The following is a 27,800-nucleotide window of genomic DNA, read 5'->3' on the forward strand; positions in this document are numbered from 1 at the left end:
TTTTAATAGATATGAAAAAATCCTTATCGATACACCAAAGCTCTGTATTAAACAGAGTACAGTACCCTCAACATAATATGGTCTGAAGATGGTCAAAGTCCAATAGGAGCAAGTGAAAGATGGAGATTATGTTCTACAGTGTTGGTAGCATCAGACCATTGTATTATGCTATATAAAATACAGTAGTACACTGATACAACACTCAGGAAACTAAAATGTCATCTGACTATTCAAAAACATTTCAGACATAAGTGAAAATAGCTTTAATACTGTCGTGTTTCAATTAAGAGGAAATTACACTTTCATACAGGCATCCTTTTTTCATTTTGAGTAATACACATTCTTCCCTAACACCAATATAATCTAATAGTGATATGATATACTGTAGCTCAAGCCAATTCCTAACATTTGGTTGCATCCATTTTGTGGTAGGGGACAAATAAATTGAAGAGGTAAAATATATTAAGGTCTTCTTACTAGTCTTTTACGACAGTGACATCATGGTTTACATTACTACTGTACCTCAGGCAGGTTTACCATAGAAAAAGATACAACTCCATTTCACAAGGCATCACGAACCTAAACACTCATGTCTACATGTTCAAAATCACAGCATAGTTGTGTCTGAAAAGATAATGATTATAAATGTTGTTGTCATCATGTAGCCTGTCCAAATCCATCACAATAACAGTCATAACCAGATCATTTGACGTTCTGTTAAAGCTGATATGTACCCTGAATCCAAAACCAAGCCCCTATCCCCCGTTCAATTGTGGAGAAAGAATCAATGTAAGGGTACTGCTCAACAATTCCATCTGCCATATCAAAGGGGCCTGATTCCACCAATTCCATCATCTCAGAACAACACAGTTTAGGATGTAGTTGACTGGAACTGGATTGGGACTGGAACTGGATAGGGGATTCAGGGGATGTTCCTGTTCACATGCACTCATATTTCTGTATCAAAACATTAGTCTGACTTCCCCATGCAAGTCTGTTAACAGTATCAGGATTCAACAACAAAATGTGTAAATACAAAGAACAGGAAGATTCTGCTCAATTAACAGTTATAGACTAGGGCTGGGATTCAATCTGATCACATTTAATTTCACATTTAAAAAGCAATGTTTCTGTGTTTGTGCAGACCCCATTAACTTTGAACTGCAAATGTCACTGATTACCTTTTAAATGTCAACCGTGCTATTACACAGATCTAAATATGATCTAATAGAATACTGGCCCAGGAGTAAGATGACAAGATCAAGGCACAGAATGATTTGCATTATTAATATTACATGGCCTTTACTGTTGGCCCTTGTGTCACTGTAGTCCCTAGATCTACTGGTCTTGTAGGCTGGCAGTGATGAAATGGCTGCTTACAAAAAGGGGTCAGGTCTGTATTAGTTAGCAGGACTTTGCTGAGGGGTGTGGTTCAGAATCACCTTTATTTGCCAAGTAAACTGACACATACCCAGCATTTTACAGGACGTGTGTGCACATTTTAAGGAGTTGGCAACATCACAGTACAAAACAGAGAGTGGAATTTAGTTCACCATTAGTGAGCTAATGTGTTCTTTGATATTGGTAGGTTGTGTCCTGTTATCACTAATTTCCATTAGGTTTATTCTTTAACATTTTCAATATCCTTTATTTAAAACTTTTTTTTTATTATTAAAACTTTCAATTACTGAAAAACATAAGATTTGGCCTAACGCCTTTAATTGTAACATTCTGGAAAATTACCATTGTTCTCAAACCATTGGCATAATGTCAGTTGGCAATATTCCATATAGTGTGTAAAAACCAAAATAGAAAGAAAAAGGTAAAATTATCATAGACACTACTGACACATAAAATAGGTCTTAGAAGTAAGAGTCTTTAACTAAACAAGATCCCATTTGGCAACGTATAAAGGCTTCTGAGCAGAGTCTTTGACCATTAGGTCATTTTGGTTATATACAGTAGATGTGTCTCCTCCAGCGCTCCTTTTTCAATCCTTGGACAGAAGCAAGTAGAAAAATCAGTGGAGAAAAATGTATATATGGTAAAGTTTCTGAGATAAATGAACAGAAATTATATAATAAGAAAATAAAAAGGCAATTCCAAATACTGGAGGATGAGGACCTAGAAGGAAAGGCCTGAGTCAATTGAAGTATGTCCCTGACGAAACAGTCTCCTCATGCTATTGTGTTACAGCTAGGCCATTGTATTCCGTATTAGTTCATGAACTGTGTGTAGCCCTCAGCTCCGGTTACTATAACATCCATCCATATCCTCATGGACTCTGGAGAAGGAGCCACCACGTAGTACAGTCTGTCATGAGTCTTCACACAGAAGGTCAGTGAGGGATTAGGGCTCTGGTAGAGAGGAAGATTGGGGTTAAAGGTCAGTTACATAGAGATTGTCATTCAGTGTAGCCCAAACAGGAAATGTTAAGGGACGTGCAGGCACGACAGGCTATCCAGATCTGTTGGGGTGACTGCAGGTTAGACTTTAAATGCTAATCGTAACACTCAGATACTTAAAAAAATAAACCAACATCATGCTCTTTCCAGACATTAATTGTACTTAATTATCCCAAAACCCAAAAGTTTTCTTTAAATCTGCACAGAATAATTTTTATGCATATGTATAACAGCTTATCTTCACTGACAGACAACTGATAGGGCTGTTCTTATGCCAACATTCAGTGTGAACAGAGTATAGCTTCATTTTAGCGGCCAAGGCAGTGAATCCTTGTTGCTGCACATAGGCAGTGCCTAGGGGTTTTGCAGAGGTTGGTGCAAACTGACTCAAGGCCGTCCTGGGGGGACGGGATGTTGGACGGGGCTGCCTTGTCTCATTGGGCTCTAGTGTCCTTTAGTGGTAGGTTGGGCACCTGCAAGCTCAATTGATATTGTTGGCCTGGGAATGCCCTATCTACCTAGCTGCTGGTGAAAAGTTCCTGGTTGAGCAAGCAGTGTGAAAAGGAGAATACTTGGGGAGATGTGCACTGGAGGACATGTCTTGATCTTCGACTCTCCCGAATCAGCTATGGAGTTGTTGCAATAGAGCAAGGCCATAAATAGTGAATTGGACATCACGAAAGGGGAGAAAAATTGGGTAAGTCAAAAATAACTTGTAGACACTATGGCATGTTTATCCACAACACACTGTTAGTCAGGGCGTGATAGACACACACACACCTCTCGTCGAAACTGAGGTGGCAGGAGGTCAGAAAAGGGCTGGAGGAGAAAATCAAAATCAAAACATAATACAGGAAATACTGCAGAAGCTTGACTAACAAAACACACAAATCGTTTTCACACACAACATTATCACACACAAACCATACAACGCATGTGTCCAACCCACATAGCTACAGATGCACACATGCAAGTTCATGATCTGGCTGCATTTATGTGCAATATGAACACTTATATAAGAACACAGAGACATCAAGCTGGAAAATCCACCCATATTTATTCTTTCAACTGAAATAATTTAGGAGACGGATTCAAACAACCAATTCCCCAGAGGACAAGACAAGGGAATGATCACTAAGCAGGGACGGCTTCGCAAACAACTCCAATAAAGGAACTATAGACATATAAAACCAATGGGAATGGAATCAGAGATGCAGTGTTCCGCGATGGCTGTCAGTTTTCATTACATCTTGATTAATCATGCATGATCACACCCCTGGTAGGCAACCCATTGAAAATGACAGATATATTTGCAATGGAATATGGACAGCTGAAATAAATGCTTATTCTACATGACAGACAACTGTACTGGCTCTGCAGGACATCGAAACATTCTGTAACAGACTCCTGAATATGTATCACACCAGTTACCACTGGGTAAACAAACCAACCACCAAACACACACCATTGCACTGGGAGAAGAGGGAACAGACAGCAAGCAATGGGTTGGTCAGTGAGTACAGAGAGACAAAAGGTGATACATACATTGGCCAAATTGAGGTTGAAAAATCCTTTCTGTAAAACCAGTCAGTCAAAGCAAAAGAGTGAGGAGAAATCAAAGTGTGGAATAAGTGACAGCATGAAAATAAAAAGGGGTTAAGGAAGATTTAATTTTGTTCTCCATAAAGTGTTGAGTAGACAATGTAGATAGGACATACCTTAGTGGCACTACGCAAGTGATCATAGTAGACCTCTTCAATGGCCTGGAAGTAGATAATTCCTTTCAGTTTGGTCTCGTGCTTGTCTGTGGATCAAAAATGTTATTATAGATGTCTACAGTAAAGGCTCTGACATGGGCACATGGAGTGTGTGGAGCGTAGGACCATCCTATTGTTAACTGTGACAATCTATTCTTGAGCTCAGTTTTTCTTAAGGCAGCGTTATAAAAGTAACATATCATCATGACCATTTTAAGCTACTTCAGCCAAAAGAGTACCTCAAAATATATGTTTCAACTTAGTTTTTGTTGAGCACAGGGCTTCCTTTTTCTGGTAAAATAAAATAATACTACTGTAGCTATATACTTCTACTGTCTTACACACTTATGGTACAGTATTGCAGGATATTTCATCACCCACTGCAAAAACACAAGAGGAAATGGGGTAACTTTATTCCCTTTTTTACCTTCAGGCATAAACTGTACTAGATCCCCTCTACATAATAATAATAAAAGCAAGACTGAAATTCTCTAGGAAAAGTAGTTTTATATGAAGATTTCATAATTAACTGTTTGTTTTTTCATTCAAATAGCCTACAATTTGCATATTACTGTATCTAAATGCCTGTTACCAAATGGCTACAAACACATTAAATATTATCGTGTATCCTAATGTTCTCCTTTGGTCGGTCACTTAGTACAGCATACTATGGGATTATGCTACAATCACACATAGTCAGTGGATATCCATACAGTATAATCTCATTTTAAATAATGACAAGTGGACGTACAGCAAACCAGAGGCCCCACCCTCCAGGGGTTGATTACTTGTTCTTTATCACACTGAGCAGATTGATTCACACTTTAAACTACACATGCAAATGCTGGCAAACTGGATGCAACTTTGAGTGCAGTGTTTCCCTCTCAGTGTAATCAGAACGGTGCTCCGACGCTGCTAAATTGTGTGGCACCGCCACAGAAAAACAGATCATCAGAGCCAAGAAACAACATCCTGCACCTGAACGTCGCAGTATCAAGCTAGCTAGTGAGGTTGGAGAAACATAACTGGCTGTGTCGGTGCACATGCACGTACAGGGAGTGATTGTTTTTTTTGATCCCCCGCTAATTTTGTATGTTTGCCCACTGGCAAAGAAATGATCAGTCTACACTCACCTAAAGGATTATTAGGAACACCATACTAATACTGTGTTTGACCCACTTTTGCCTTCAGAACTGCCTTAATTCTACATGGCATTGATTCAACAAGGTGCTGAAAGCATTCTTTAGAAATGTTGGCCCATATTGATAGGATAGCATCTTGCAGTTGATGGAGATTTGTGGGATGCACATCCAGGGCACGAAGCTCCCGTTCCACCACATCCCAAAGATGCTCTATTGGGTTGAGATCTGGTGACTGTGGGGGCCATTTCAGTACAGTGAACTCATTGTCATGTTCAAGAAACCAATTTGAAATGATTCTAGCTTTGTGACATGGTGCATTATGCTGCTGGAAGTAGCCATCAGAGGATGGGTACATGGTGGTCATAAAGGGATGGACATGGTCAGAAACAATGCTCAGGTAGGCCGTGGCATTTAAACGATGCCCAATTGGCACTAAGGGGCCTAAAGTGTGCCAAGAAAACATCCCCAACACCATTACACCACCACCACCAGCCTGCACAGTGGTAACAAGGCATGATGGATCCATGTTCTCATTCTGTTTACGCCAAATTCTGACTCTACCATCTGAATGTCTCAACAGAAATCGAGACTCATCAGACCAGGCAACATTCTTCCAGTCTTCAACTGTCCAATTTTGGTGAGCTTGTGCAAATTGTAGCCTCTTTTTCCTATTTGTAGTAGAGATGAGTGGTACACGGTGGGGTCTTGTGCAGTTGTAGCCCATCCGCCTCAAGGTTGTGCGTGTTGTGGCTTCACAAATGCTTTGCTGCATACCTCGGTTGTAACGAGTGGTTATTTCAGTCAAAGTTGCTCTTCTATCAGCTTGAATCAGTCGGCCCATTCTCCTCTGACCTCTAGCATCAACAAGGCATTTTCGCCCACAGGACTGCCGCATACTGGATGTTTGTCTCATTTCACACCATTTATTGTAAACCCTAGAAATGGTTGTGCGTGAAAATCCCAGTAACTGAGCAGATTGTGAAATACTCAGACCGGCCCGTCTGGCACCAACAACCATGCCACGCTCAAAATTGCTTAAATCACCTTTCTTTCCCATTCTGACATTCAGTTAGAATGGGAAATGCATTGAAGCAACTGCCATGTGATTGGTTGATTAGATAATTGCATTCATGAGAAATTGAACAGGTGTTCCTAATAATCCTTTAGGTGAGTGTATAATATTAATAGTAGGTTTATTTGAACAGTGAGAGACAGAATAACAACAACAAAATCTAGAAAAACGCCAGGAAAAATGTTATAAATTGATTTGCATTTTAATGAGTGAAATAAGTATTTAATCCCCTCTCAATCAGAAAGATTTCTGGCTCCCAGGTGTCTTTTATACAGGTAAAAAACTGATATTAGGAGCACACTCTTAAAGGGAGTGCTCCTAATCTCATCTTGTTACCTGTATAAAAGACCTGTCCACAGAAGCAATCAATCAGATTCCAAACTCTCCACCATGGCCAAGACCAAAGGACTGTCCAAGGATGTCAGGGACAAGATTGTAGACCTACACAAGGCTGGAATGGGCTACAAGACCTTCACCAAGCAGCTTGGTGAGAAGGTGACAACAGTTGGTGTGATTATTCGCAAATGGAAGAAACACAAAAGAACTGTCAATCTCCCTCGGTCTGGGGCTCCATGCAAGATCTCACCCCGTGGAGTTGCAATGATCATGAGAACGATGAGGAATCAGCCTAGAACTACACGGAAGGATCTTGTCAATGACCTCAAGGCAGCTGGGACCATGGTCACCAAGAAAACAATTGGTAACACACTACGCCGTGAAGGACTGAAATCCTGCAGTGCCCACAAGGTCCCCCTGATTAAGAAAGCACATGTACAGGTCCATCTGAAGTTTGCCAATGAACATCTGAATGATTCAGAGGAGAACTGGGTGAAAGTGCTGCGGTCAGATGAGACCAAAATCAAGCTTTTTGGCATCAACTCAACTCGATGTGTTTGGAGGAATGCTGCCTATGACCCCAAGAACACCATCCCCACCGCCTTCCCTTAGCCAGGGCATTGAAAATGGGACGAGGCTGGGTATTCCAGTATGACAATGACCCAAAACACATGGCCAAGGCAACAAAAGAGTGGCTCAAGAAGAAGCACATTAAGGTCCTGGAGTGGCCAAGCCAGTCTCCTGACCTTACTCCTATAGAAAATCTGATGAGGGAGCTGAAAATTTGAGTTGCCAAACGTCAGCCTCGAAACCTAAATGACTTGGAGAAGATCTGCAGGAGTGGGACAAAATCCCTCCTGAGATGTGTGCAAATCTGGTGGCCAACTACAAGAAACGTCTGACATCTGTGATTGCCAACAAGGGTTTTGCCACCAAGTACTAAGTCACATTTTGCAGAGGGGTTGAATACTTATTCCACTAATTAAAATGCAAATCAATTTATAACATTTATAACACATGAAATGTGTTTTTCTGGATTTCTTTGTTGTTATTCTGTCTCTCACTGTTCAAATAAACCTACCATTAAAATTATAGACTGATCATTTCTTTGTCAGTGGGCAAACGTACAAAATTAGCAGGGGATAAAAAAAAAAAATCCTTCACTGTAAATACAATGCAGTAGAATTGAACCGGGGTCAAAACATTAAAGGTCGGGGCTGTTCCCACAAGACCACACATCCTGTTGGTATTCAGTTCAGCTCTGTACCGTTTCCAAATGTATCTTTTATCCCAGCCATTACATTTTAGCTGAAATAACATGGGCAACAGAATGTTCATTAACGGAACTAAAGTGAACTAAATCTTGTACAAAGATTACTGTAGACGGTCGTCCATACAACAACAGTTGAATAGCTAACCAATACGCTATGTGAACTACGAGGATATCGAAAACATTGTCTGAATCTCAAATCACATACACTGATGATGAAGTACGTACTGTTTTATATATAGTAATCTAGTATGCCAGTCTTGGGACCGATTGGGACATACTACATACTACCTTCTCAGAAAATGCCATCTCGACATTAGATCATTTTGGCACATATTAACATCAAGCCAGGTTTAATATTTAGCTAGACACCATTAATCATTGTGTTAAACTGACATTTCTTATTATGTTTACTTCCACCACAAATAGCATCTATGAACTGTATGGCTTTTATTAGCTAGTAACAGGCCTACTAATATCTACTTACTACTTGGAGTAGTCATAAGAATTCAGCAATTGCTAGTGAGATTGAAGATTAACTTTACACTGCCAAAGCTATTTCATTTCATGCCACAACAATATAAATTTTTCATTCATTAGTGAATTACATTCATATAATAACTATCAATATAAGTGAAGATAACTGACTATTTCGTGAAGTGAAAAGACACAAGAATCGTGGAAACCCCTCCTCGTTTACTGCGCAAGGGGTTGTGATCTATATTACCCCAAAAAGCATGCACGGATGTGTACTTAGAAAAACCACCAGAAAAAGTTGCAGTATATTATATTATTATTATAATAATATAATAATAACATAATAATAATAATAGTAATAACATAGCTACTGAAGGTCGTAGCCATCAACGTTTTCTGTCTATCCTGAACAAATCCTAATGCATAATTTCTCTCGTCTGTGGCAGCAAGGGATGACCAACGGTCAGCTGCATGGCAGGTCCGCATCTCTAACCACTACGCTATTTAACAAGGGTCAGTCAGTCAGTCACTAAGAGATATTCGCTCTTCTTGATCGGCTACGCTTGCGCGGTCCGGCAAAAATGTATACAGAAATGTATATTGAAAAGTAGCATACCCTTACCAACATAATAGGAGAAGGTCCTTTTGAGGCGGTCAAAGACAAACCAGCGCTTCTTCCATGACTTGATCTTGCCGCCCATCTTAACCAGGTAGCCCTTGCACATCTTCTCTGTAAGAATCACGTGGTAACAGGTCTCCACGTTGTGACCGGAGGATTCTATGTGGGAGCGTAGGTCAAACTCTTTTTTACGGATGGGCAGGTAACGAGTCATAGGACGAGCCTGGGGTAAAAAGGTACAAGTGTTTAAGGAGAGTTCCAAAAGCCTTAATGTGTCAGTAACAGAGGATGAAAGAAAAGTAACTCAAACTTCTTTGATTGATCGCCATTTCTACTCTGACTTTAGTCTCTGGCTATGTTATGATTCTCTCGCCTTTTCCCCCGAATTATGGGCTCACACATTCTCAGACATTGATTCAAAACAAAGGTTTGGTTTAAGCAGGGCCTGCAGAGGTTCTAGTACTCTCCTCCATTTCTTTTATATTCACATAGAACACGCACACTTCAGTGAAAGACGTAAAAGAATCAGACTGCCAGAGGCTTACGCACAGGGGAGGGATTACCTGGGAAAAGTTCTTGCTCCTCATCTTCACCTCCTTATCCACCAGCTGCTGCCTGTGGACGGTCTCATCCTGTAGCCTCTTTTCTGCCTCCTCTCGCCTCCTCCTCTCTTCCTCCAGCATCTGTCTACGGGCATGGCTCTCACGCTCCTTGAGAAAAGAAACCACAAAAAAACAACAATTATTACTCAAACATTTCCAAATGTATTGTTTTAACAGTGTTTTAGCTTTGATAGTATGTAAGAAAGTTAAAAGAACAATTAGACTAAAGTATGTCGGGAAGAAAGATGCTTATCAGCACTTACTGAAAGTAGACAATAATCATTAGCTTTAAGTACTTAAGAAGTACTTAGAAGTACTTAAACCTAGCCGTGGTGTGAGGCAGGACAACTCCATTGGGCAGGATTAAGCATCCGTCTAGTGTGTGGTATGGGATGACATTATTCAAACTAAACTGACCAAAAAACACCTTTAAAAAAGCATAACCTCAGACTTATCTGCACCAAAACAATGACAACGTCTCTCCCTGTGGCATATACGTCATGTCATAGTTTTTTACGAGGATGGCATTTATCGACAAATCTTTCGAAAGTAAAAAAATAAAATAATCTGTAGTACCGATTGACTTACTTGGCGGAAGTAATGACGGTTTATTTCTTACAGACTAAATATATCTGGTTAAAGGCCAAGTACAGGAAATTCACTGCTAGCGAAAGCATGCCTGTGCATCCCGGAAACAAGCACCAGCTGAAAGTGTTTTCTGGCTGTGGGCCTGATAGTCAACAGACTATGTAAACCTACTCGTCTACTACCGGAGCAGGTGGACATGCACATTTTTCTAAGCAAGAATAAAGGATCATAATAATATGGACATTGCCTAGTCATTCTTTAAAAAAATTTAAGATCTTGCATCTATGGACGCTAGCCAGATTTTGTTTGGTTTTTGTTCATTAATTGTATATAATATATTCCTATAAAAAAATATATTCACTGGTACTGGAACGCATCGGTAGGTTTGTTTAGTGTAATGTAGACTGTAACATAACTCTGTTAGTCTATATATTAAGTGTAGTTTTAAGGGATTGTATATAAAAAAAAATATCTGGCTAGATATTCTAATACATTTTGTATTTTCTTGTTATGGCCAGAAAACATTGACACAGAGATGTTAGCTAATAAGGCAATTCATACATATCTCTGCGCTAATTCATGAGAGACAATGCAAGTTTTTTGACGACGTTTATAGTTCATTTTCAATTGTAATTAATGGAAAAGCTTGTAACAATAATTTGAAATAAATCACGTGTTATAAAATACTAACAACTTGACAGGCATATGCATCAGGTTATTTGCAGCTGTTCTGGTATTTCTGAATCTGAATGTCTCCCAACTAAAAGTATATCTAGCCTAATTGTTTATACTAAAACGTTATTGAGGTTGTTAACCACATTTTAAAATAAAACGTTGAAAGTATTGCATTAAAAAAAAATTTAAAAATGTATTTAGTACCTCTTGTTTTGGCACAAGTGGGTGGGGTCGACTATTCGCCGACAAAAGCTGAGGAATTATCGAGAGTGAAAATATTTGTCATGCTTTTTGAATTTGATGCCAGCAACACATTTCCAAACATGTGGGACCAGAGCAACAAAAGACTGGAAAATATCACAACTAATTAGGTTAATGGGCAACAGGTCAGTAACATGATCTGGTATAAAAAGAGCATCCCAAAGAGGATGAGTCTATACGATTCTGTAGTGGAAATCACTGCATGGCCTCAGAAACATTGTCTGTGAATACAATACGTCGATACATCCACAAATGCAAGTTAAAACTCTACCATGAAGAAACCATGTATAAACAAGATCCAGAAATACCACCACCTTCTCTGGGCCTGAGGTCATTTGAGATGAACAGAGGTGAAGTGGAAAACTGTCATGTGGTCTGACAAATCAAAAATATGAAATTATTTTTAAGAATGATGGACGCTGTCTTTCAGAATAAAGAGGAGAGGGACCATCCGGCTTGTTATCAGAGCACAGTTCAAAAGCCAGCATCCGCGATGGTATGGGGGTGAATTAGTGCTCATTTCATGGGTGACTTGCACATCTGTGAAGGCACCATTAAGGCTGAACAATATATAGAGGTTTTGGAGCAACATATGCTGCCATCCAGACTGTCTTTTTCAGGGAATGCCTTGGTTATTTCAGCACGACAATGCCAAACCATATTCTGCACGTATTAAAACAGCATGGCTCCATAGTCAAAGAGTCTGGGTGCTGAAAAAGCCTGCCTGCAGTCCAGACCTGTCACCCATTGAAAACATTTGGCGCATTATGAAATGAAAAATACGACCAAACTGTTGAGCAGTTGCAATCCTATGTCAAGCAAGAATGGAAAAACATTTCATTTTCACAACTACAGCAATTGAGAGGTATTGTTAAAAGAAGAGGTGATGCAACACAGTGGTAAACGTGCCCCTGTCCCAACATTTTAAAAATGTGTCACTTGCATCAAATTCAAACAGTGATAAACGTGCCCCTGTCCCAACGTTTTCAAAATGTGTCACTGGCATCAAATTCAAACACAGTGGTAAACACGCCCCTGTCCCAGCTTTTTCAAAATGTGTCACTGGCATCAAATTCAAAATGTATTTTCCCAAAAACAATAACGTTTCTCAGCTTCAACATTTGATATGTTGTCTTCGTACAATTTTCTATTAAATACAGGGACACATTATTTTCACATCATTTCAATCTAATGTACTCTATGATCACAAGATTCAATTGCCCCTTCAACTCCCCCAAAAACCTGCTGTGACCAGTCCACAGTCTGGTGATCTTTTATCTATGGTGGTGAGTGTCAGATAGTGCCATTGTTGTGCTTGAAAAGTGCTCTAATTTATTGTGTGGCTTTTGTCTTGCACAAGGCAGCAGAACCACCATGGTAAGCCTGGCGCAAGGTGATGGCACATTTTCCATGGATACAGGTATCTAATCAAATCTGGTGCAGTGACATGTTGGACATGGTCTCTGACAAACAATTTAATTAATTACCCTGGATTCTATGAGCCGGGCTTTTTCCAGATGGGCTTCTTTCAGCATCTTCTCCATCTCCTCGATCTTCATTGCATCCATCCCACTGGCACTGTAAAGTACAGTCAGAGACGCATTTGCAACTACCAATGACACATTTAATTCAACATATTTACGGGTAAAACTATGTACTATGACTTGTTTTTTTAATCAACATTCATCAATGATTTTTAAGTGTTCACTTTCTGGTGCTAATGTACATTGGTCATTCACCAATTATACTATTGGACAAAACACAACCCCTAAAAAAAATTCTAATGCAACCAATGAGTGTCTGGGAGTTACAAGCTTGATGTTGTCATTGCATGTAAAACAAATATGAGCTGATTCATTTGGGTGTTCACATACTTTTTTCCAACAAAGAAACTGAATGTTGGATGGATTTGCTCAATAAAAAAAATAAGTGTGCTTTTTGTTAAATTAGGTTCACTTTATCTATCTTTAGGGATGATGTCTGATCCCAGGCAATCACTTTACCAAAACATCCACTGCTCCATCCAACCCCACCCATCTGACGCACGCGTGACAGACACTGAGAACCTGTTATATGCCTTGAAGGTCCAGCAGACCAGCTCAGGACTGGCTTTTTGGATTGGTTTCAGTAGTTTTCAAATCCCTATACTGTTACTGCACTTCAAATATCAACTAGCTGATACCAGGGCAACAGCTGAGTGTGCACACAGATTTCAGTAATGAACAATTAGATACATCACACAGCGTGTCCATATGAACACAGTCAGACAGGACATAGTCATTTGACCCATGTGGAAAACTGCTTGAAGCTGTCTCGGCAGCAGTTAGCCTGTGTGTGTGTGTGTGTCTGACCTGGACATGTTGTCGGGGGAGCAGGCTGAGTTGTTGCCGGTGGAGATACTGGTGTCCATGCTGTCTGAGCTTTCAAGACTAAGCGTGTCGTACGGCTGCTCGCCAGCCGACGGGGGCTGGTGGTGCAGGATGGAGTGGTGCACCATGGGAGGGGCATACTGTGTGTTAAGGTGGGTATGCGAGCCGTGGAGCGCGTCCCATTGGCACTGGGCTTCCACCGCAGCACGCTGCTTCAGCTCTGCCAAGCGACGCCGCTGCTCCTCAATCACCTGGTGGCCTGGGGGTTGAGGGAGAGGTGGGGGTCACAGCTAACCTGGGAGCAATGTGACCACTTCAAGGGAGGTCCCCATCATGACCCATGATGAAAGATCCAGAATGCATGGCAGCACCCCTCAGCATGCAGACACACACCCACTCACTCAAACACACACACACACTAAGGTAAGAGCTCCTGTCCTCTTATTACAAATTGAGTAAGAGAGAACACAGGCACAATGAAATTCACATGCCAAGCAAATCATGATCAGCATCACCCAGCTTATGAGAAATAATCTAGGTCAGCAACAGATGAAACCAAGCCTCACACATACAACATGTATGTGCTCTGTATCAAAATATACAAGGACAATCAAGAACCACTGCTTCAACCAAACACATGCACTGCTGATAGTGGGCTGCAGGATGAAGGCAGAAATAAGAAGATACAAGATCTGTGAAACTTAAGAGACGAACATGAGACCAAACCCGCTACCAGACTCAGAGGTCTGTCTCTCTGTCTGTCTACCTGAAGGACTGTCCATGGTGGAGCAGGAAGACTCAGACACGGAAGGCAAGGAGGACTCTGTGACACGGAGAGCGGAGGTGAGTGATGGACAGAGGGATGGAAGGACAGGGTGACAGGAGGACAACACGGTGGTTAGACAGGCTGAGTGAGTGACCAGGGTTGGAAGAGACTGGGTGGTTAGGGGAAATGTGGTGATAGGAGAATGGAGAGGGATCTCTGAAGCATGACAAGAAATCACCAGTTGACAGACAAATCTTGTTCATACAGACCTGCAAAGGACCGTGTTAAACCCATAAAAACAGATTACATGTTGATATTTACTGCTGGAACCCTATAGGAACACTCTTGCCTCAGACCACATAGTGGATCAGAGTAGACTGGGAGAAACCCCTCAAGACGGGTACCTTTCTGCTGTAAGGCCAGCGCTCTCTTGGTCTCAATGTCCTGTAGAGTGGCAGCTAGGTTCCGTGGCAAACTGCCAGTACTGTTGGGAACCATTAGTGGGCTCTGGAAGGATACAAATGAAGACAGACTGGTTTTTATTGCTTGATTAAAAACACCAACTACATATCAAAGTGATGACAAGGAAACATCTCAGACATTTCAAATGTAGTTGTTTTTGAATGGCAGGTAATGCCAGGAACAGCATCCATCAAGAAAGTGCAGTGCTCATCTAACACTATCATGTAACCCCAAATTACCTGCTGTTGATTAACAGCCAGTCATCAAATCAAACACAATGCAACCGCTGTTTATCCCCGCTGTATCTAGGCCTGTGTTATTTATTCCCGCTGTATCTAGGCCTGTGTAGACGGCAATTCAGCTTTCAGCTGCTAAGGTTTACAGTTAACCTAACCCTAACCTTAAAATAATGACTGATCACTACTCCATGACCTGCAGACAATGCTAGGGTCCACTCAGTAGTGAAGGATCTGAGGTTTACTTTGGAAGGTGTGTTGCGTCCTAGTGTGGCGGCTCCATATTGCTGGTGGGATCCAGAACCTGCTTTGGGTCGATGTACTGTCTGTCCGGCATCACTGTCCAGTTTGGATCGGAACATCTATCAGGGAAGAGTGAAGATATCCAACACAGTGAGAAGAAGAATGCACATACAAATAGGTTTCTTCAGTTGATTTCAATTAGACAAACATACTGACATTTAATGAGGCCTTTGTGACTAATACTAAAGAAGTCACATTTTAGTAGGTTTTACAATCAACTAATTAAGCAGACGCTCTTTTCCAGGACAACTTACAGTAGTGAGCGCTTAACATTTTTCATACTGGCCCCAATGGGAATTGAACCCATGACCCTAGTGTTGCAAGCTACATACTCTAATCAAGTCAGCTAAACCCTATGTGTGTACGTTTATCTCTACTAATCAATAAATATCAGACACAGCCAGACATTCTAAAGACAGCACAGTTCCTGACACAACACCCAAGTATTTCAGACACTGTCCTAACCCTTTGGCTGTTCTCCTATGTACAGTAGTCAACCTTAGTAAGTCAAATCAAATGCAGATTGCACAGATTCATTATTGAGATTGCAAGCAGATCCAGTGCAATATAATGGCATCCATGAGCGGAAACACTGCATGATTAAATCCTGACAACATGGAAACATCCAACAGATTACAGTAAATCATGTAAAAGATGCTTTGTGGAATTCAAGCAAATGTCAAGGTGAAAATGAAAAACCTGAGTGGCAGTAAGCTCAGACACCCCTTACTGAACCATCAACATAATCAACAAAAGAATACACAAGAAACAACATTCGCCTAACTGAAAATGAAGACAGAACAGAAACAACGAAAGAGTAACAGATGGGGAGGAATAGGACGAGTAGGCAGAGCCTCAGAGAATTACCTGCACAGGCCTGCGAGAAGTGAGAGATTTGGCCGGGAGAGGGGGAGGGAGGAAGAGATGGCTGCTCTCCCCAGCAGCCATTACCTCTTGGTACCACTGCTCTAAATCAAGAGTGGGGATTTGAGGCCTACCACGCTCAGGCGGGTACTGAAGGGCCACGGTTAAAAGTGAGGCAGCAGAAAGGCAAAGGACATGACGAACAGAGCAGAGTGGAGAGGGCGCAGATAAACAACAACAAAAAAATTGATTCATGAGCAAATAAGATGATCTGGTAGACTGATGGAAATATAAATACTCAATGATGATGGGAATTTCATGTTTTTGTGTTTTCAAATTCCAGAGATGTCAGCAAAGTCTGACATTCTGGCATTTAGTCACAAAGGTCTCAGTGGGTAAAACTTGTTGAAATGATGTCCATACAAAGTCAGCAACCTGTGACGACATCATTTCAACCAGATGTGCCCACTGGAGACGCTGGGGACTTCCAGGTAGAGTAGGACTAGAGACAGAGAAGAGACGCACCTGGACAGAGAGAGAGAGGGAAGAGCCGTGGGGAGAGGAGAGGCAGGAAAAGGTCGGGTCTCCCACTCCAGACTGGAGGGGCCAGATAGGAGAGGTAGGGGAGGACTCAACCTTCGGCATCCCAAAGATCTGAGTTAACTGGCCCACAGTCACATACTCCTTTCATTCATGGAGCCACACACAGAAAGGCAGGCAGGAGTTAAAAGGGAGACAGAGAGAGACACAGGCAGAGAAGTAAACAGGGAGCCAAACAGACTAATTAGACAGTGTGTGAAATACACTGTAAAACTGACTAGATATTAGTGTTATTTAAAAAAAAAACTTATTATACCATTCAGAACCGGGTCAAAAATATACATAGAACACTGTGCCGTATATACTAGCGTTCAAAAGTTTGGGGTCACTTAGAAATTTCGAAAGATTCCAAAAGGAAAGAAAATGTTGTGTCCATTAAAATAACATCAAATTGATCAGAAACACAGTGTAAACATTGGTAATGTTGTAAATGACTATTGTAGCTGGAAACGTCTGATTTTCAACGGAATAGCTACATAGGCTTACAGAAGCCCATTATCAGCAACCATGAGTCCTTCATTCCAATAGCACTTAGTGTTTGCTAACCCACTTTTATCATTTTAAAAGGCTATGTGATGATTAGAAAACCCTTCTTCAATTATGTTATCATAGCTGAAAACTGTTGTGCTGATGAAAAAAGCAATAAAACCAGCCTTTAGACTAACCGAATATCTGGAGCATCAGAAATTGTGGGTTCGATTACAGGCTCAAAATGCCCAGAAACAAAGATATTCCTTCTGAAACTTGCCATTCTATTCTAGTTCTGACAAATGAAGGCTATTCCATGAAATTGCCAAGCACCAGAAGATCTCATACAATGCTGTGTACTACTTCCTTCACAGAACAGTGCAAACTGGCTCTAACCAGAATAGAAAGAGGAGTGGGAGGCCCTGGTGCACAACTGAGCAAGAGGACAAACACGTTAGTGTCCAGTTTGAGAAACAAACGCCTCACAGGTGGCACCTTCATGAAATAGTACCCGCAAAACAGCAGTCTCAAAATCAACAGTGAAGACACGACTCTGGGATGCCGGCCTTGTAGGCAGAAATGCAAAGAAAAAGCAATTTTCAGTTGGCCAATAAAAAGAAATGATTAAGATAGGCAGAAAACACAAACACTGAAAGACGAATAATTGGAAAAAAAGTGTCATGGACAGACAAATCTAAGTTTGAGGTGTTCGGATCCCAAAGAAGAACCTTTGTGAGACGCAGACCAAAGTAAATGATGCCATTTGTCAATTATGGTGGAGGCAATGTGATGGTCTAGGGGTATATGGTGGTGGAAAAGTGGGAGCTTCGGTAAAATGGATCTAGAAGAAGGAATCCAACTAGTGGAGGGGCTTCAGGAAATATGGGGTGGAATCTCTTCAGATTACATTGACAAATTGACAACTAGAATAACAAACAAGGCTGTAAATGATTCAAAAAGAGGATTCTTTGACAAAAGCAAAGTTTGCAAAGGATAAGATTATAATTTAAATTAAAAATCATTATATTTCCCATTCATTTTGCTATATTTCCTATTCAAACTCATTTCATTTAGGTTTTCATGGAAAACGAAGACATTTCTAAGTGAGCCCAAACTTTTCAACAGTAGTGTATATTCATGTTTAAAATGTAGTTATCATTGAAGTCCAAAGGTATAGGGACATTAAAGATGAAAGTGATGTTATTCTCTGTACTAAAGCACATGGGAATTTAAATGATACAGGTGCAGAAGGCCAGATTTAATTAAAGGGTATTTTTCCCCATGTTAGGTTAGTTTTGCAGGTGTAATGGTAAATTGCGTTGTGGTAAAATGTAAAATCCAGCCGGTAATCAAAATAAGATGAGAATGTGTACAGGCAAAGGTTTGATATGGCCTTTGGGTGTTGATATGGAACCAAACGTGGAAAACTGACAGTTGGCACGTTCATTTGAAATCCAAATTCCTTGAGTACAGTGTCCCAAGTGTCTAGGTACTTTGAAGGGCACAATAAAGATGTTTCAGCTATTGTTGAGCGTCATTATCTCACTTCAGCAACAGTGGCCTTGTCATTCATGCTAATAAATGAGAATATTAGTAACAGAGAGAGCGTGCGACGGTACCTCGCAGGGGATAGCTGCATTTAGACTGAGCGAAAGGCCATGCTGAGTGGAGGTGGTGAGTTGGATATCATGGCCATCACTCCCATACATCTTATAGACATCTGAGAGCTTCATGTACTCCTGAGAGCCGACGCAAAGCAACGCAGAATAAACAGGACAACAGTCCATGATGAGCTCAGTCCATGAGATGTCCTTTCATAAGGCTACTCACACACATGAATGCACACCCACATCAACATTTGGCACGTTCACGTGCACAGACAGCAACACTCACACACTTGCATGCACACAGACACACACGCATACACACCCACACACAAAGTGCACGCAGACATACACACATACACATCACAGCCTCCCGTGACAAACTGCAGATTTCACTCTTTTTTTACTTTAACAAAAATGATTGTGTAAAGTGCATGAACTATTAAAACAGATTAAATCAAGGACTTCATGTAGCTGCACTGTAATTTCCCGCAATTCCCCAAGGCTCTTATTAAAGTGGAGTACCAAAAGAATCAGGCAAAAAAATCCAAACATATTGATGTCAACAAGCTCTCACTATCTTTGAAAGTTAGCAAAGAGACTTCAATGAGAGACAGACAGCCATGCATGTGAGCCTCCTGCTATATCTTGAAACAAACACAGCTTCCTCACACCCAAGTAGTAGCAGTTGTTTATTCTTCTACTGATTCTTTAAACTAAACAGACACAATATCTACAAAAATGGCTAAGGTAATCCAATAGACCAAAGGTTTTCTGCAAGATGAATGATGACATTTAAATTGGCACTGTTCAGGGATAAGGCCACACAATGGGTTTGTAAAATACATGTAGGAATAACTTAGGCAGACATACTTTATACAGATATTTTAAAAGCCCAGTCCATCAATAAATGGCAGCAACAAAATGAGTGCCTTATCATTTGATATCCTATAAAACTGTAAATACAACAGTGAGCCTATAAGTGTGCACAGCAGAGTTACAGTGTGTGAGCTCAGGCATCATGCAGTCACCGTTATACTGAGTCTGATTACCTCTGTCGGGCTGCCCCCGGGGTATAACTCAGAGGAGGAGCTTAAATAGGAAGCAGCTGATCGGCTGAGAGGATTCTGGGAGTGGCAGTTCTTTAACAGGTCAGTTTCTCTGATATGGAGAACTTCCTGTTTTAACAAGTGAGGGACAGTAGTTTCAGCTCATGTAGTGTACATTACATTGGTATATCTCTTGGACTCTCACTAGATGACAATGCAGTACAGGTTGTTAAGTGAATAGGTAATTTACAAATGGGTCAAACAGAGGTGTTACTGTACATTCAGCACCACTGCATGAGTCATACCGTAATAGCCCTAGTTTACCTTCGCCTATACTGAAAAGAAGCGTCCCGTCTTGCCTGAAGTTTACTATTTTGCTTGTTTTCAGAATTTTCTGTCTTTTACAAGCAACATTTTCTCAACCCATTTGCTGATTTTTCTGTACTTGATTCAAACTTTTTGTTTCTTATAACCCCGTTTGCATAAAAGACTGGACTGGTCATCACAGGTCTCTGGGAAAGTTGAAGCAACAATTGAATGTTGTGAACATAGAGTAAATAGGTTACAACCCCGTTTCCAAAACATTTGGGACGTTGCGTAAAAAGCAAATAAAAACAGAATGCAATGATGTGCAAATAATTTACACCTATATTTAATTGAAAATAGTACAAAGACAACAACAAATGTTGAAACTGAGAAATGTTGTTGTTTTTAGAAAAATACAGTACATGCCCATTTTGAATATAAATGCCAGTAACACAAAAAAGCTGGGACGTATGACAGAGGTAGATATTCTATGTTCTCATTTATAGAACATCCCTATTCACCCCAACTGTCTCCGATCTGACAGGCAGACTAAACACAAATAATTCCTGCTAAATGTAACAAAACACTTAAGTCGATTTAAAACCAAACTTTTTACTAAAATATATTGCTTGGTGATGTTCCACCATTGAAAGTTGTGCTTGTGGAAAATCATTCCTTGAGCACAACAAACATATTACATGCTAAATAAAATTACCAAATCTTTGAGGGTCTGCACAAATAAGTGTGGCTTTAAACAAGTGATTGGTGAGGAGGTCAGTTAATTGGTTATGAGTCATAGTAGATCTTTGGGTTACACTTCATTTGAATAGTCAATGTGTAGATAAAGGTCTACACACTATCGATAACATTTCAGTTAATTATTTAATAACCCAACCATATTCCTCATCCTATCCCTAACCTTAACCCTTTCGCTAACCCTTACTCTAAATTCTTGTAAACCTTAACAAGTATTTACTAGATTTTTGTTGATAGCGTGAATATCTGTCAAGCGTCTATATATGGTCATTTTAACTATCCAAATGAAGTACAACTAATCTTTTTTTTTAAGTGTGATGGCCCCTTACCTCTTTCATGGTGCTGCAACTCTTGGGGAAACTTCCTCCAGTTAGGATGAGGTATCTTCTCTCTAGGGCAGACAGTCTTTCTTTCTCCTAAAACAAAGACATTCCAGCATGGACGACACTGAGACATGTAGCTGAAACACATTATGGATCTTACATGACTAAGAATCAACATAATCAATTCATGTATTTGATTATGTAGACGTTTCTTTATTAAATTAGAAAGTGTGCCATTTGAGGAAAGATGGAGATAATGTAGCACATTTGCTGAATCTCAACGGAAATGTCTAAAAATGTCAATACAGCCAACAAGCTCTAAATTAATTAAGTAAATATGTAATTAAATAAATATATAATTTATCAGAAAATTATTCTCCCATTGTCAAGCAAGACCAGAGTGATATTGATTCAATTCAATATCACTCTGGAATCCCCAGTCCAATGTAGAAAAAAAAAGAGGACTGGTCACCCCTCCGAGCCTGGTTCCTCTCTAGGTTTCTAGCTAAATTTCGGCCCCTTCTTAGGGAGTTTTTCCTAGCCACTGTGCTTCAATGCTGTTGTTGCTTGCTCCTTGGGGTTTCAGGCTGGGTGTTTTGTAAAAGCACTTTGTGACAACTGCTGATGTAAAAAGGGCTGTATAACTACGTTTGATTGATTGACTGATTGAAAAAGAATCAAGCAGCAACCAACGATATGTGTCACAGTGTGGCAGCTGGGCCAGGTATTGTTAACTTACCTTATTAAGAATCTGTACAGTGAGGTTCCGGTCCTTAGCCAGCAAGTCATACTCCTGAGATGCCTGCTGCCTCAGCTGATTGGCTTGGCCTTCCAGAGCTGACACCTTTTCCTGGACAACAGGTTTAGAAAGATATGGCTAAATAAAAAGTGTACTCAGCAAGAAAAAGCTAAAATTCACACATTCTAAATAAAGCGGGCTTTCCAAAAAACTCTATTTCCACCTAACCTGTAATGTAGCCATCATTTGTATTTACAGACTGAGAATTAAATGAAGGCTTGCAAAACCAGATTCAGTCGTTTACCCTCCTCTTGGCCAGGCTGGTCTGGTACTCGGCCCTCTCTTGCAGCAGCTGCTGGCTGATGGTCTCCCTTTCCTCCTCCAGGCTGCTTTCTCTTTCCAGCTGCTGAAACTCCAGGTCCTCAAACTGCTTGGTCTCTGACTCCAGGGCCTCACCTTCCTGCCGAACCCCACACAGAGCCCACCACATTGGGTCACAACCACACCTGACCTCAGCCTCCTACCCATTTCCACACTGCTGAATAAAGCCAAGCAGGACCAGAGGGATATTTTGTTGGCCCAGTACCGTATTAATCCTTTCAGCACAGATTCTAGAACCATGACAGAATGGATAATGTGTCAAGAAACAAATACCTGAGCCAGCGCGGTACGGCTTGGCACAATTGTGTGAAAAGGATTCTAAAAAATAGGAACTACTACCAACTGCTAGAAAATCGGAGAGACAAGCAGACAGCCACCGCACACCCCGCCTGGTCCGTACAGGGTCAGGCCACTCCCACCCTGGCTCTCCAATGACCATGCTACACAGCCATGACAGTCAAGGCCCAAGCTAAGCCATCTCCACAGAAGAGAAAAGTGTGCTTCAAAAGGATTGGCACAGGGTAAGCTGTGTATGGAGGCTATCGAAGGTGGTTTATTATATAGACTACTTAAGTACATTTCGCTTTTAGACACTCCTAGGTCTTCACATGACTATGTCACTGATGCTAGACCACACAGCTATCAATATTACAAGCATATCTAGAGGAAACTCTCATGCAGGCCTAATTGGTTGGAAGGTTTCATGACAGACTGTTGCTTAGTAATGATTGATTGGTGCCAAGTAGCACTCTCTGCTAGTAGTGCATGTCATTGCTGTATGTCACATCTCAGTGTCGTGGTCATTCACCAAAAACCCAAGAGACCCACACAGCGAAATTAAATGGGGCCACTTCTACTTTCGAGGAGAAATCAGGGACGTAGTCTCTCGCTTGCTGTCAGCTCATCGGATAGTTTCCGACATTGACAAGTGAAGCCTCATAAGAGTCAGAACATTTTTGTCACCCTGTGTGTGGAGAGCAGGCCGGGCAATGGGCCGCTGTTGCACTTCTGAAGGATGTCAACACCAAATTAGAGTCATGTTCATCGGGATGATGCACAACAGAACATGTTTCTTATTGGATACTTCCAAATAGTCCCTCCCTTTTTCAATCCAAGTTGGTGCTTAATAAACACTGGCATTTGCAAATATATACAGTAAATATACAAAATGTATTACACATGCTTCCTGTACTGTATCAGCATTTGTTCTCATTTAAAGGTAGTCAAACTCACTTAAAGGCTGACATATTATTCACTCTACAGATAGGAAAGAAGAAGGAATAGTGCAAAATGTGCAAAATAGAATTATCTGAGAAATAGTTGCACAGCGTGACTAAATTGATGATAATATTTTCAAAAACATTATTCAGTCAAAACAAATACATTTCCATTCAAAGAAAATAAGTACAAAGAGGAAGTGGAGTACAGAAGGCAGTGGAGATGGTTAGGGTGGAGGTGTGTTAGTAGGCAGGTATTAAGAGTTATAAGCCATCACAAATCAAGATGAGAGGTCTGCAGAGACTACCAACCAACAACACACACACACACACACACACACACACTCTCTTGTGTGAAACACATGAAATGCAACTAATGCCCACAAATCAAAATACTGCACCAAAGTCACCAGACGCCATTTTGACATTCCAGTGTTTGCTCTGAGACAAATCTCATAGTTGTGGTAAAGCAAGAAGATGGGAAATTCCAGCAGCATTAGCACGTCGTTGAGGGGCGCAGCACAGGATTCTGAAAACGACTGAGTGCAACAAGTCCTGGCAACAAATGAAACAAAGAAAACTCAAAGTAACCTTCTTTGAGGAGGTATGCAGCAGGTTGTAAGATACCAAGATACAGCAGCATACTGTGAAGTAATCCCAGACTGGCATCTGGAATAAACATTAAGGGCCCGGATTTCCATTGATCTGGACTTCTTTGTCCTTTTTAGTCCCAGACTAGGCCTAATCTGTGTCTGTGTAACCTGAAGGGTTTAAGGGGCGGCTGACATCATAGTCCTGGGCTTTAAGTCCATCTGAATGTAGGATATCCTACATTGTTTTCCGTCCAAGACTAGGCTTTACGTGAATCGAGGAAACTCAAAAGAATTTTATATGCCATCCTCTTGTAAATTTTATCAGAAATAATAACAATCAAAATGACAGGTTGGTTTATTTGGTTGTCTAGTGCAGCCTTTTATGCACCATATCCATGAGTAAGAGTGGTTAGTTATCATACTGCTGATAACTCTATGAATAGATCACATGTGTAATGCTTACTGTGTACTTCAACCGTTATAAACTGTGCTTCAAAACCTGAATGTGTAAGGGTGTCCTAACTTTTGACCCGCACTGTATGTGTGTCTGTGTGGGTATATATATATATATATATAAATAAATACACACACACACATACACACACACAAACACACACAAGATTGTATACCACCGGCATAAATATCAGATTACTTTTTACCACTCTCTTTGCGTTGGTAACCAGTTAATAATAGCAGACCTCAGGGGCTTGTGATATATTGCCAATCCAGGCAATTTGTGAGGCGTTGCACACAAGAACAGATATAAGCCCTGGTATATTCGCTATATTCCACACCCCCTTCTGTCTTCTTGTTTACGTATACACTGTTTCAACGTGGTGCTGCTGGAATTTCTCCCCAAAAGGGGGGGGGGGGGGGCAGACTGGCTGTCTCTGGTTGTGGGTCTTGGTGGTTGGGGGGGGGGGGGGTCTTGGTAATGGATTGGCAACTGACCCTTTTGAGCTGTTCCTGTAACTGCTCCCGCAGTGACTCAGGGCAGTTATGAAGCTGGTTCTTCAGCTCACTGTAGCCCTCCTGGAGGCTCTCCAGGGCTCGGCGCTCCGCATCAACATTTGCCCTCTCCTAAAAAGAAAACACCATCCGGAGTAGGAGGGAGGAGAGGAAGGAGGGACAACAGAGAGAGAAAACAAAAAAACACACTTGCTCAAATCCATGCCATGCAAAAAGCTTCTGATGTTAGAGGTCACAACAGTAGGTAAGCGATGCAGGGACATGGGGCGTCTGTGGACTGTTGTCCTCCTGAAATCCAGGAAATCCTCCATTTTGGGTCTGTGGCTCAGAGGCCATACATGCCAGTATGTTAGGTCCTGTAGTCCCTTTGAGTGGATATTCTGGGCTTATCAATGGTGTCACGTGAGAGGGGGTGACTTTGACAACTTTATCTTCCTGGTTCTTAAACAAATTTGCACATTTGCTTTTGTAAAGAAATGTCTGAAAATATGAAAATTGACTCTTATTAATTCAATATTTTAGGAATACTTAGCAAGATATCCAGAGCTGAGATTTTAAGTGGACAATTCTTTACACTTACCATGAACAAACACCAATGATTTATTTCTAGGTAAATGTTTTTTTATCACTTTTGGTAACACTGGTGTTTAATGTTTCAGCAATGTTATCAAAAATAACATGGAAATAGTTTTTGAAAAACTACAATTCCACATGAGTGCTTTATTTTGTTTCTGAAGATAGAAATCATTGTATTTGACTGAGGATTATTACTTAACTTCAGTTCATTTTTAACAGGTTTACAGTATAGCTGCATTACTGACAGATCAGATGTCATGTCAACGCCTCTGTAGGATTTACAGCATGAACCCCAAGCTGTGTTATATGTCATGGGATGCTGCTACTGGGCATTACTTTCTGTCTTTTCTTTTTCTTTTGTATTTTTTTACAATCATATGTATACAATAGGTGAAAACAGAATAAAATACCACAATTAAACAAGATAATGAAAATGTATTGCTGTTAATAAATTAGGCAAAGCACTTGATTGTATTAATGTGAAATGCTACTTGGTCAATGCAAACTGGAGTGTAGCAGTATTCGGTCCCTCCTTCTGTAGACAACATCACACGGAACGGTCAATAACAACAGATGTTGGTGTTATTGCCCAGTAAAGCAGGAGGCTAGGGTTACCAGTGCCCTACACCACTGCCCCCCTGAAACCCACTGGATACAGTATCAGCGCTCCTCAATTCCTCATGGTCTCTCTTCTCACTTCCTTTCAAACCCAAAGAAAGACAAGGTATGGTCCAAAAGGAAAAACAATGGAACTTATCAGCAACATATTTTAGGAGGAAAGAAGACGTGTGAAATCAAGGAACGATTACTAAGAATCGGGTCTGTTTGTAGAGAAAGTGTCTGGTATAGCACCTCTAGAAGGCCACCCGATTATGACCAGTAGAACACACAAAAAGAAACATGGTGCACACAAAACACGCATTTACTCATTACTTCGTGCCCAAAAGTCACAGGGTGGAAAAGGGGTGTGAGCAGGGCCTAGAGTTTGAGTGGCACTCCTTTTCTCCAATGTGCCCTGTCTTCAACATGCTCTAGCACCTCCCTGTCTTTTATTTTGATTTGGACACATTCGTTTTGGCGACAATGTAGTTTTAGCAGGCTGACTCTGAACAACGAGTTAATCCACAGGTTTTAAAATTCCACACAGGATACAGGAGCTTTTGTCAATATACAAATCACAAGATCAAAGACATCCTTAAAAATGAAAGACAAGAAAATTTGCCCTTTCAGGTCCTCAGTATGTCTGCATGAGGGATTCAAGCTGAAAACAACAGCCTTCAGATAAATCAAATTGGTAAAGCTGTGAAATGTAAATGTGGTGGGTGATCTGGCTTACATCAGGGGTTCCTAGCCTAGTGGGAGCGCCTTCAACATTGGGTTCTAATGTTTCATCGATGGCAAGGGACTGTTCCTTAATATGAGTGGTAAAAAAAAAAAAACAGTGCCTTGAAAAAGTATTCAAACCATTGACCAATTCTTCTTTACTGAATTACAGATGGTACATTGACATTTCTATCTTTTTGATATTTTACTTGATAACGCTGAGCCTTAAAATCCAAGTATTTGAATATCCCAGTGATGATAGATACAAAATAATGTAGTGGAGAGACCAATCACTTAAAACAAGCTTCAGAGTGCAGTGATTGGAGGTACATTAAAGGCGCACCGGCCAACCATATCAACAGCTCTGCATAAAACTGGCCGCCATTTGGTGGCCAGAAAGAAGTCCTTACTCAAACAGTACAATAAAAAAGCATGACTGACCCAGCAGCGACGCAGGAAGAAATTATATTTAGTCAGATGAGACAAAGAAAGAGCTTTTTAGCCCAAACTCAAAGCAATGCCCATCCATCAAGATCTACCATCCCTACAGTGAAGCAAGGTGGTGGAAGCATCATGCTGTGGAGATACTGCAAAATACAAAATACTGGGAAATACTGCAAGAGAACAGGCTTCAGTCCCCTAAAGAACTGACGACTGTGGGGAAAATCACCTTTCAGCAGGAATAGTATCCC

The 27,800-nt window shown here is 40.8% G+C and overlaps 1 protein-coding gene across 18 annotated transcripts in view; it reads right to left on the reverse strand.

Moving 5' to 3' along the window:
• Positions 1 to 248: 248 nt before the first annotated feature.
• phldb1b (pleckstrin homology-like domain, family B, member 1b) overlaps positions 249 to 27,800 on the reverse strand; it is a 104,431-nt gene continuing 76,879 nt past the window's right edge. For 7 of the 18 annotated variants that reach the window (XM_020047108.2, XM_020047106.2, XM_020047119.2 and 4 more), the window contains 19 exons: positions 25,192 to 25,320; positions 22,354 to 22,509; positions 22,050 to 22,160; positions 21,317 to 21,403; positions 19,929 to 20,054; positions 18,892 to 19,011; positions 16,730 to 16,888; positions 16,208 to 16,354; positions 15,283 to 15,399; positions 14,744 to 14,846; positions 14,340 to 14,396; positions 13,556 to 13,832; positions 12,692 to 12,782; positions 9,642 to 9,788; positions 9,082 to 9,301; positions 4,124 to 4,209; positions 3,951 to 3,980; positions 3,186 to 3,224; positions 249 to 2,357 (listed from right to left, as the gene is read on the reverse strand). In XM_020047108.2, coding sequence (XP_019902667.2) covers positions 2,217 to 2,357; positions 3,186 to 3,224; positions 3,951 to 3,980; positions 4,124 to 4,209; positions 9,082 to 9,301; positions 9,642 to 9,788; positions 12,692 to 12,782; positions 13,556 to 13,832; positions 14,340 to 14,396; positions 14,744 to 14,846; positions 15,283 to 15,399; positions 16,208 to 16,354; positions 16,730 to 16,888; positions 18,892 to 19,011; positions 19,929 to 20,054; positions 21,317 to 21,403; positions 22,050 to 22,160; positions 22,354 to 22,509; positions 25,192 to 25,320 — 2,343 coding nt within the window. In that variant the 3' untranslated portion in view covers positions 249 to 2,216. The remainder of the gene's footprint in view (positions 2,358 to 3,185; positions 3,225 to 3,950; positions 3,981 to 4,123; positions 4,210 to 9,081; positions 9,302 to 9,641; positions 9,789 to 12,691; positions 12,783 to 13,555; positions 13,833 to 14,339; positions 14,397 to 14,743; positions 14,847 to 15,282; positions 15,400 to 16,207; positions 16,355 to 16,729; positions 16,889 to 18,891; positions 19,012 to 19,928; positions 20,055 to 21,316; positions 21,404 to 22,049; positions 22,161 to 22,353; positions 22,510 to 25,191; positions 25,321 to 27,800) is intronic. The other 11 variants (XM_020047150.2, XM_020047144.2, XM_020047113.2 and 8 more) reach the window with 10 other exon arrangements.

The sequence above is a fragment of the Esox lucius genome, chromosome 1 (genome assembly GCF_011004845.1).
Source record: "Esox lucius isolate fEsoLuc1 chromosome 1, fEsoLuc1.pri, whole genome shotgun sequence".
In the NCBI taxonomy this organism is placed as follows: Eukaryota; Metazoa; Chordata; class Actinopteri; order Esociformes; family Esocidae; genus Esox; species Esox lucius.